The sequence below is a fragment of the Poecilia latipinna genome, unplaced genomic scaffold (genome assembly GCF_001443285.1).
Source record: "Poecilia latipinna isolate Pla-1442-1.1 unplaced genomic scaffold, P_latipinna-1.0 Scaffold255, whole genome shotgun sequence".
Classification (NCBI taxonomy): domain Eukaryota; kingdom Metazoa; phylum Chordata; class Actinopteri; order Cyprinodontiformes; family Poeciliidae; genus Poecilia; species Poecilia latipinna.
The window spans coordinates 16,332-27,352 of NW_015112871.1; the positions used below are offsets into that span (position 1 = coordinate 16,332).

General features: G+C 42.3%; 1 protein-coding gene across 2 annotated transcripts in view; it reads right to left on the bottom strand.

Moving 5' to 3' along the window:
* Window positions 1-430: 430 nt before the first annotated feature.
* ppp2r3a (protein phosphatase 2, regulatory subunit B'', alpha) overlaps window positions 431-11,021 on the bottom strand; it is a 67,370-nt gene continuing 56,779 nt past the window's right edge. Inside the window, exons 1-12 of one of the 2 annotated variants that reach the window (XM_015032968.1) lie at window positions 7,801-8,455; window positions 6,158-6,442; window positions 5,396-5,499; window positions 5,159-5,261; window positions 4,974-5,048; window positions 3,118-3,361; window positions 2,971-3,019; window positions 2,795-2,884; window positions 2,517-2,692; window positions 2,325-2,443; window positions 1,876-1,982; window positions 431-868 (exon numbers count right to left, since the gene is read on the bottom strand). In XM_015032968.1, coding sequence (XP_014888454.1) covers window positions 772-868; window positions 1,876-1,982; window positions 2,325-2,443; window positions 2,517-2,692; window positions 2,795-2,884; window positions 2,971-3,019; window positions 3,118-3,361; window positions 4,974-5,048; window positions 5,159-5,261; window positions 5,396-5,499; window positions 6,158-6,442; window positions 7,801-7,941 — 1,590 coding nt within the window. In that variant the 5' untranslated portion in view covers window positions 7,942-8,455 and the 3' untranslated portion in view covers window positions 431-771. Of the gene's footprint in view, window positions 869-1,875; window positions 1,983-2,324; window positions 2,444-2,516; window positions 2,693-2,794; window positions 2,885-2,970; window positions 3,020-3,117; window positions 3,362-4,973; window positions 5,049-5,158; window positions 5,262-5,395; window positions 5,500-6,157; window positions 6,443-7,800; window positions 8,456-11,021 lie in introns of those variants that run through there. The other variant, XM_015032967.1, reaches the window with a different exon arrangement.

Below are 11,021 nucleotides of genomic sequence, written 5' to 3' on the forward strand. Positions count from 1 at the left end.
CGGGGAGAAAGAAAATAGGGAGAGGAGTAAGGGATTTGGGGTGTTGGGGGGGGGGGGTGACCGGACCACCAACACCAACACGGGAAGTAAAAACCCAGTTGTTCTGATCCGTGCAGTAGCCCATACCGGCCACAGAGAGGAGACGGTGCTGCGATCGTCCCCGAACTGTTACATGACCTCTCCCAGAGGGGACTCAAGTGTTAACAACTTCCTTTACCAGAAACGCAGTGACAAACTGCACACGCAGCATGTTCCTGAGGGCCGGGTCTGCGCGTACGTCACAGGGAGGAGAGCGCTGTTGATCCTCAGCGGCAGTGGCTTTAACAACTTTAAAGAGCTCTCAGCTAAAAGTTTCTCTGCGTCGATCTACCTTTGGCACAGCAACGGTAAAAACGTTTTTTAAAAAAAGAAACAAAGAAAACAGATTGTCTTTTGGCATGATTGTCAGTAGAGAATTCACAAAGAAGTTTTTTGTTTGTTTTTACAGTTAAGTAGTTTTCTCCCAATCTCCGGCGAGCTTATCAAGCAGTTCTTTTTCTCTCCGCCGTCACCGTCTTGTCTTCTCAAACGGATCAGAGAGCAGAGATATTGTACTGTCCCTGTGTGCGAATGCATAGTCGCGCCACGCACGCAGCAAAACAGAAGTGTACATACACAAAACGCATTCATAAACTCCTTCCTGAGAGAAGCCAGGAAGTCCCTTTTTTTCCCCCCATTCAGATCCTATGTTTCACCCACACGCAGACGCCCAGCAATTCCACGAAAAGAGACTTATGCCGACAGGTCGGATATGACCAGTTTTTCCATCTTATTCCCAATCTCTCTTGGGACTTGAAGCTCCTCGGATTCATAGTCGTCATCAAATGTCCTGAAGAAGAAAAAAAAAAAGCAAATCATGCTTTTATCCTTGCAAATATTAAATCTTAAGTAGTTAATATTAACAATGCATTTGAAGAGTTTTGATATTTGGTCATTTTACAACCACAAGCTGTCATGTTTTCTTACTGGGATTTTTTTTTTTTTTTTTTTTTTGACTGACCAACAAAGTCTATTGTGAATGTGAAATGGAAGTAAAAATTTTTTTTCTCTAAATACAAAATCTAAAAGTTGCATTTTGTTATGTTTTTCTTTTTTGGCACCACTGGCTTTTGTTGAGTTGTAAATTGGCAGGAAAGTCGGCTGGTGACGAGGTGGAACACACACAATTTGATTACAGCCACAAATCTTTTATAAATATCTGTACAAGCTTAGCTGCCCCCTTCCAGAGCTTCACTTTATTGCCCATTCTTTTCAGCAAAATGTGCCCAAAAGCTAGCTCAGACTGGCATGGACAACATCTGTGAGCATAAATTTTTATGCGTTACTAGAGTCTTTTCTTTGGAATTAGGTTTGGATCTTGATTCTAACATATGCACTGAAAACGCTTTGATCCAGCCACAAATACGTGACATTGTAGATGTGGCTGGATGTTTTGAGTCTTTTCCCTGCTACAAGTTCCTCTTCAGTCTAGATTCTTGTGTAGCCCGTAAGAGCCTTTCGTCTACGATTGCCCTTTATTTTGGCTCCATCGTATCCATCAACTTTAACCCGCTTCCACGTCCAGGTTAAAGAGAGTAGATGATGAGTTTCGAGAGGTTCCTCTTCTGACCGCGGTGATTTCTTCCACCGGTTCCCCGAAATGTTTGTGTCAAACTGCAAACTGCGTTTCTTGTGAGTTTCTTAAACAAAAACAAGAATCGTTTTCCTTCCCCGCCCTTTGTGTTGAACTATTACATAAAATCCCCCTTACTTATGGTTGTAATGTGGCCAAATGTGACAAGGTTTAGAGGGAATCAATTATTCTTAAAGGTACTATATACAAGTGTTGGTGTGTACCCTTCATGGAGCTGCTCGTTTGCGGTTTCCTCTGCTACCAGTATCTCATATTCCTCTGCAGCATATTTGTCCCAGTCGGACGGCTCCGGACCTTCACTGTCAATGTCCTGAAACACATTTCTTATTATTATTATTATTGTTTAATGTTTTTCTACAGCCACAAAATAAATACAGCTAGGGAATTTTCAAGAGTCTTGTAAGGGTAAATAATAAAAAGATTAATCTGATAGATGCTGTAAGAGTTATTTACTTATATTTATTATTTATTATCAGTTATATTACTGAAAATCCAGAAACCTATTATTCAGAGATAGAAGAAGAGAACCCTTCCGTCAGAAAATGTAGGTAAAATTTCAATCAACTCTAGTAAAACACAGATTTTTATTGTTACGTTCGGTCCTGAGATTTTATTTGAAATCCTGTTGCACACAAGAAACACAAGTCGGCACCTTTTGCACTGCAAATGGATCTCTCTGCTCGTGGTCCAGGTATTTCTCCAGATTGAAGAATGTGTCGAAGAATATGTGAGCCATCCGGCAGCGCTTCAGATCGCTCAGGGTTATCTTGCCTGGAGGAAAGGCATTCGTGTGTTTAATGCGAGCGGAGAATCAGTGTGTGAAGAAAGTTAAACGATATTTAACCTGGATTCTCGGGCTTGACCAAGTCAAGCATTTGGCAGAGCAAATCCTGGAAGGGCAGCGGCTCGATGCCCATCCTCTCCATCCTCTCGCACTGCTCCTCATAAAAGTATTCCAGCTCAAACATGGAGAGAACGCCGTCGCCGTCGACGTCCATGCAGCGATACCAGTACTCTATGCTGCCGAGACAAATGGGAGACGGGTCGTTGGCATTTCTGAGAGCGACTGCGGACTCGCACAACAGATGGCGAGTCACGGATATCCGAGCAGCTGCGCAATACCTGGTTGGGTTTTTCTTGTCTTCCTCAGATAAAAGGAACCAGACAAACTCAGCGTAGCTCATCCTGCCTTCTCTCTGCACGGCGTTGCCCCTGGAGACGAAACAGACAGAGCCGTTTGCATCGATCGCCACGTTGGCGTTGAAGCAATCAGCTCCACTCTGTGTGTTTCCACTCACCGGGTTACAGCACCGGAAAACAACCTGTCGATGATTCTGTTTGAGGACGCTGTCAGAAGGGTGAGAATATAACGGGAGGGATAATGAACAAATGTGATTGGACGCGTCATAAGAGAACGCTGTGTTTAACTTCCAAGCTGTTCTTACCGTGGTCATTGTATCTCGACAGGTCCTTGGGGTCAATGTAGAGGTCGTGGTCGGTGTCCAGCTCCCAGAACTTGCAGTAGATGACGTAGAAGTGTTCGTAGGAGAAGTAGTCGGTGATCTGGTTGATGTCGTCCTCTTCTTCCAGGAGGGCCAGAGTCTGCAGGAAGTTGCTCCTGCGCAGCTCTGTCATGGTGACGTGCCCCGTCCAGGAGCGGTTCACCACATAAAATATCCGCTGGATGACCTGCGGCGGGCAGGGGGGAAAGACGAGTAAATTCACCGGAAACACTCTGTTTGTTAAATCTAAGTCATTAAAGTTAATCGGCACGGTGAAACTACAGACTGCTGTAATTCTTTACAAAAACAATTAGAGGAAAACATTTGAAAATTGTGTAAGATTAAGGAGCAAATGTTTAAAATATGCCAATACAGAACAACCAGAAAATATTTTTTGTGTGTCAAACTGTGGAATCACTTGAATATTGAACTTAGTCAATATCCACACATAAAACTGTTCGAATTGTTATACAAGCATAACGCTGGATATAATATATAATATTCAGTTATTGGTGCTTTTGTTGCCGATGCTGATGACGAGAATCTTTTAGGCAAACAAAGAATGGCCCCAAAAGGATAAAATATATTCCATTAAATTACACATATGAAAGTGACAATTTTATTTGCTTTCACCGGGGAATTAATTTCAACAATGAAACGATGGGAATAATAAAAAAAAAATTAAGCATCTACATAAATTTTTAATGGGAAAATAAATGCAAAAAATAAAAATAAAAAAATCACATTGCTTTAAAGATGGTTCCCACTCCACGTCGGACAGGAGATCAGCTCACAGTTCAAACCAGGGGTTCAGCTCACACTTAGCTCAACAAAGAGAGGCTCAGCAATCATTTCCTGGTAAATCGACCTCCCAGAGCTGCTAATGTCTTCTACAGAACTGGATCAGCTGATGCACTAGAATGGTCTTAAAATGGACATGTGGCGGACCGGCGGTCTCGGCTGAAAAATGGGACCGCGGGCGGCATCGTTTCCGTGACGTCACGGCACGCTGACGCACTCGACGCGGCTCCGCGCTTCGACGCAGCAAAACCGTCGACTTCAGAGGCACGTGACGCAGCCGCTCCTGTTGATGCGTCCGTCTAATGTTACACAGCAGATGTTCACAGGAACAGCTCTGCCGGCAACGGAGGACAAGCTTACTGGTATTAGAAACGCAATTTTATTAAAATGAAACACCGTAACGCCGTAACTTAGAGGATAAGCGGCAACTGTCATCATCTCAACCACGTTGTGTTCTTAAAATGTAAAATGAGTGGATTCTTCACAGAATGCTCACTGCTACTCTCTTAGTCACGTTTATTGGCACTCCTAACCCTCTCGCTCAAAAATTGTGAGAAATTCGACCCTAATTTAACTGAAGTATATTTATTTTGTGTGAAAAAAAATGTTAAAGCAAAACCACCAACAGTACAGCTACTCATCATATAAAGTAATAAAAAAAGTGATTATGAAACATATGTTTCACTTTTTGCTTTTTAAATTGTTGCTACAGATTTCTTCCTACAATAATTCAGACTGTTCCTGACTCAGTTCTTAAGGATTTGTGGTCCTTAATGCTGATTTTAAAATACAGTACGCTAAATTGCACTGTGAATAAGTGGCAGATATTTTATCAATCAAAAAAAAAAAAAAGAAAAACAGGAAGAAACGGAGGAAGGACATGAGAATTTGCCTAACAATCAGAAAGCTTTACGAAAAAGCTTTCTGACTTAAAGTAAATACCAAAACACAATCTGAATAATAACTCATTTATCTTTCCATTATTTTTGGTCATTTACCGTAGTAATGTAGCGCGAGTGGAATTCAGGGGCATCCTTCAAAAACGTGAGTCCAGGGTGCGTGTCCACAATGTCCTATAAGCCAACGATAAACAGTTATAGAAAGAAGAGACGTTTCATGCTTTGAAGAAACACACCGCAGCACTAGACTGTGTAACAAAAGCAAGAGTTTAGATGGCACCTACTTGGAGAAGAGGAATGAAGTCTTCCTGTTCCAAATACGTAAGCCCAGGTTTAGATAGCAGATAAATAAACCTCGATGAATCATCGTGGCAACTGTGCAGCAACCTGCAGAAGAGAAGACAGGAGTATGTTGGGAGGAGATCTGATTTCAGAACCTGAGGGGAGTTGAAATGTTGAGGATTCTGATAAAAAAAACTAAAAAAAAAAAAACCTGAAGAACTAAAACCTGGCATCCTTACTTCCTCCATGTTGCAACAAATGAGTGAACCGACACAAAGCCCGTCCTCTCACCACCAGCAGCATAGAACATGGCTGCCTTCCAGTAAAGCGGACATCCACACACCTAAATGGAGACACAGACAAAACCAGTCACTACTGTACAACAAAAAAACACGTTTGTTGGCAAAAAATAAAAAAATAAATAAGTAATAGAAATAGTATATGTTTCCACGACGTAGAACAGGCCTCCACACTGGCTCATTATGCCACCAAGAATAGCAAAGAATATTAGGTTTTGAATTATTTCTTACTAAAAATAATAATAATTAAAAAGGCAAGTGTAAGCAATTTTCCGTTTATTACGCAATTTTGCAAAATTTCCACGAGAGAATTACAACGATCGTGCTAGAACTTACTTTTTTTGTTTACCATTTTATTAGGTCATAAACTAACTGATGTTATTTTTTCTTCATTTTTCATACAAGTGGAATTAAAGGAAAAATAATTACTCTTTTTTTCTAACGCCCGTTAGAAATTTGTTGACATGCTTTTGAAAGGGGTTGTGTAGATTTTGCAGCTCTAGAGAATTTATATTTAGTAGAACCATGACCAAAAAAATTGGCTCCTGACCTTAAAACAGAAATATTTTCCCTTTCTTCTTTGGGGAAAATAGCACAAAGTTTATCATTCTGGATGAAGTATTTTTTTTTTCTTTTTCTTTTTTGAGTTGCTTTTTTTCTTCCATAAAGCAGCATAACTTAAACTGCTCATAACTTACTGACCTTCGCAATCTTGCCCATCTCATAAATGTCAGCCTTGTCCTCCTCGAACTCAGCGAAGGCCGTCTCTATGGCAGCGATGGTTGCGTCGTGGTTGGCAGTCGGGCCCGGGGCAGGGAGCCCACGAGGGTAGTAGAACCTGGGAATGTTAACGGCAGGAGGAGGGGGAGTGATGATCACCGGCGCTGGAGGAGGGCTTGGCGAACGTGGCGTGGGGGGTGGAGAAGCTGCGGTTGCGGGCGGCGCTGGAGGAGGCGTTCCTGGCTTCTTTTCCAGTTTGGGCTGGAGCTACGGAGATTAAGAGAAAATCAGGCATGGGGACAAAGGCTTAGGACTCTACGCATGTCACATGTGGTGTTCATATTTTGGATCTTTTTTTAATGGAAAAACCGGAGTCTTTGAAAAGTAACACCACATTGAGGCAGGAATTAGCTTCAAGAAGCGAAAGCATTGATGAATCGTAAGGAAGCACAACAATCTCGGGCCTGTGACACACATGGAAATTCCCAGTGAACAATAATAATAAACATCTACCAAACTTGTTTGGCAATCGCTTAGTCGCCGCAAAACATTTTCACTGTGGCGTTGGCAGGAACAGTTCCAAGTGGTGCAACACTGCAGAAGTCAACATAATGCAGGGCAGACGTTTCCTGACTGCAAATTCTCAAACTCCAATAAAGCAACAGAAAACAGACAGCTGTTAAGAAAAATGAAGGTATTTCTTTTTTAGGAGCCGACGTGAAAATGCAGACCTGCACTAATCAGTCAAAATTTAGTTGGTCCTCCAGAGATTGGCACTCAGCTGGGCAAATATTGAAGAAAAATTAAGCAATTAAATCAACTGATTGACTTATTAAATGGATAAACTAAGAACTCCCACCATTTACAGTCTATAAAGGCAACACCACTTTTGAGTTTAGTAAACATCACATACAAGTTAGAGAATATGTTGAAATTCCTCTGTTGTCTGTTCTGTGAACATTTCAACGTGAACAAGAGAAAAAAAAATTAATAGACTAATCTGATTGACACAATGGGCGCCCTAATTATTCGCCATCTGTTGCCTCACAAAAGTTTAAATCAAGAAAACACATTTTATCCTCTGCCTGCCAAACATAAGTAGAGCAGTTCTTAGGAGAGCATTATGTAGGATTTAATTTATGAGTAAAAGACCTAATTTACACTAGGTCTTTCAGTCCTCATACTGGTGGTAAGAGAACATGGTGCACCCAGGGCGGAATGATAAGATACAGATCTCACAGTGTTAGTTACGGACTCTGCTGCTTATGAAATCTCCAGGCAGACCTCGGTGGAGTCCTCTCTTGGGCCTCCGTCCCACATGTATTGAGCAGGACAGCTGGAGCTGTGCTTCCCTTCAAAGTGTTCATTCTATCGCTCTATTCCTGCAACCCCCTGCGCTATAAATACACCACCAATACCTGTCTCAAAATAGTTTTGCCGTCCATGGCATGTAGCTCTGTGTCTAAGAGCAACAAGGCGCGACTACCGTATCTGTGTGTCTTTAATGCACCACCAGGTCTGGGTTTTACGTGACGAATAGACGATTAAATGGACGACAGTCCAACCTCCATGCATTCTCTCTGCACAATTGCGCAGTGTTCATGCCGACTGCTGAACCGACTGACCTGTTGCTGCTGGAAAGACTTGAGCCTCTTTTTGAACCGTGAGGGCAGGACAAAGTCACACCCCCTGGCCAGAAAAGCCAGCTCCCCCCTCAGGTCAGGGTCCCGCCGTAGCGAGGCCTCTTTGTCCTCCTTGATCATCATGGTGGAGGCCGACGCTCGCTACTCCTCTATGAGATACGGCCAAGCTGATGCGGCTACAGGCGGAGCGGCTCGCCCAGAAATTAAACTACTTCCTGTAACTGTAACTGTAATGGAAGAGCTTACTCAGGAGCCAAAACAGTCACACAAATCTGTCAATATCTCTTTTGGCAACTACTTACACTTAAAAAAAAAAAAGCTATGTCCTACACGCTCCCCTTGACCAAGACAAAGTTAAAAAGTTGCGTTCTGTAGAGCGGTATTCCATTAATGAATCTGAGTAAGGAGGCGTTCCTCAGGCGTCCCGGACCACGAAAAGGTTCGAAGCGACATGGTAGCACGCTCCTTTATCTCCAGCTGAAACCCCAAAACGCAGCTTCTGTCCTGGGTGGAAACCTGTCAGCTGTCCCCATGTCAGCTTTGGATGTGTGCATTAGATGTAGCCTGACTGGTGCCTGCTGCTCCAAGCTGGGCTCTGACAAGCTGCGGTGAGAAACATGAGCCATGTCAGGGTCTGGCGATGCACACACGCGCGTGCACACACACGGACCGGACTGTCTGTCCTGAGCGTTGGGGCGCTGGGTGGGTGGGTGGGTGGGTCAGGGGGCTGCAAACATGTTGTATATCAGTGAGTTATGTTTTGAAGGAACCGGGTCCTCCTCAGTTCCTGCTCAGGCCTAAAGTTAGCCGGTGGGAAGTTACAACTCAAAGTGATTGAAATAATTCTACAGCAGACAGGAAGCTTCTCTTTAAACTGCAGGACAAGCAAGCTGAAATGTTTTCATAGACGTAATTGGAGATGAAGTGATGAATCAGCGGGAGAAGCAGCTGTCGAGAAAAAGTTTATTCCTCACAGGGAGAAGTTAGAGAGGGCCTTTAGTTATTTACCTGAACCTTTTGAACACCAAAACCTGCTCTCAGTTTGTCGCTTAAACTGTAAATAATTATTCTCTGTTAGGCAAATTGAACGGTCCAACATTAGCATTCCTTTTTACTACATGCATCCTTTGCCATACTACAAATACATCTGTAATCACTCATGCATACTCTCGCACATCTAGCTAAACTAATTGGCAAATTAAGCCTAATGTGTGTTTAGTCTCCTCTTTTGTTGCCAACAAGTGGCGTGTCATGTTGGAAAAAGAGCCGAGTTTCTTTATTCGGCATCACAAGAAGGCCTGTGAAAGCAGGTAGGAAACCACATTGCTGTACTGCCTGGTGTTCTCTCCCAAAACCTGTTTAGGTGACGGAGAGTTGAGATTTAAAGTCCTGTGATCGAAGCTTGGCAACAACAAAAAAAAAAAAAAAGCTGATCGGTAAGATCGATCATTTCCTGGGTCCTAAAAGCTTTGCTCCTGCAGCAAAATGCTGCGAGAGTGAAGGTGGGGAAAAGCTATTGCTGGAGCTCTGGAGAGGACAGACCTGATTCAGAGAGCGACATGTTCACAGGAAGGGCTGCGGTCTAAAACCTCAACTCCACAGAGATCTTTGAATGGTGCGTCAATGAGGGATGTTCAGTGGTGGGACCCGGCTTTAGAGGTGCAGGGATGAAGGAAAGGGAGCTGGGGAAAGGGGTGGCTAAAGCAAACATGGCAGAGCATCACACAACTTAACCCTGCTTAGGATAGTGTTGATACTTTAGCCTATCCCAACAGTGAATGGGAACTAGGGAAGAGGAATGTTTGACAAACGACCAAACAAAAGCTGCGTTCCCATCGCAAATGTGCGCAAAACTTACTCGATATTCTGCTAATGTTGAAAAAAAATGACATTTTGCAACTGCAGTATTTCTGTTAAATGGGAAACACAATCAAAATCACACACGAATAAGTTTGTTCCCGCAATAAGTCATTAACAAAACATGCCTCGCCGTCATCCTCCTATCACTCTTGTCCTCCTTTTCGTATTTTCCGTCAGCAGTAACATCCGGTTATTGATCACATGACTCGTCTAATGCGGAGTGTGTTTAAAATGCAGTTTTGCAAAAATACATTGATTTCAATATAGTGGAAAAATCACCTCATCCTAGCTCAGTAACGTTTTACTGAAAATCCAGATTTCTTTCGTAATTCCAATTTGTGCACTCACAGCGTCAGTATTGAGTGCATAGTTAGTGAAGAGTGGTGTCACTAAAGAGTCACACCACTCTTCAGTGCGGAAGTTGTTACTCAGATCATGCGTGAAAGTTATGTATTTTCAGTATCAGTGAGATTATTAAAAAAATAATAATGTCATTAAAAGCTACTTAAAGATTCTAGACAGATAACTGTGACGAGGCTCATCAGCTGCTGACTGGACTTAATTTGAATCTCGGTGTAATTCAGCGTTCACCATGGCACACGTTCTGACAATGACATCCATTCGGGTTCCCAGGAAACTGGAGCAACAGAAGTAACAGACCCACAGCATCACGAGTCCCCCACCTTACGTGATGGGATGGCTAACCCCACCTGCACCCCAGTTAAAGTCTCTGAAAATCCAACATGTTTGTTTGAAATGGGTTTTTTCTTGTAACGCTTCATCAACCTAAGGGTGGTTTTAGATGCTTGGTGGCCAAAAAGAGGTTGGTCTGCTCTTCTTTTACAGGGCATTTAATAAAAGGTTTTCCTCCTCCCTTATATTCATGTGGTGGCAAGATAAACATGGCGTCTCCTCCAGCCTAGTGGTGTTAGTTTGTCTGTGTCAGTTAAATTCATGATTGTTAGGGGGAACAATTTCTGCATCACCAGTGATTTTGGTAAAAATGCATTTAATTTCCTGATTGAATGATTGATTGGAGCTTTTTACTGTTATCCGAGGTAACAGTAAAAAGCATTACTTGCTATTTTGCCTGTGATCAATTCGATTTAATGTTTTCATAAAATGACAGACAGCAAAAACTGTCTGTTAGTTGCCAATACAGTAACAAGGTGTCAAAAATGCATTTTCCCTATAGCTTAACCCTTTCATGCATGAATTATGATCCCTTTTTGATTTTCTTAAGGCATAAAAAGGTAGGAATTTTTTTTGTATACATATATATATACATACATATATATATATATACATATACATACATATATATATATATACATATACATACA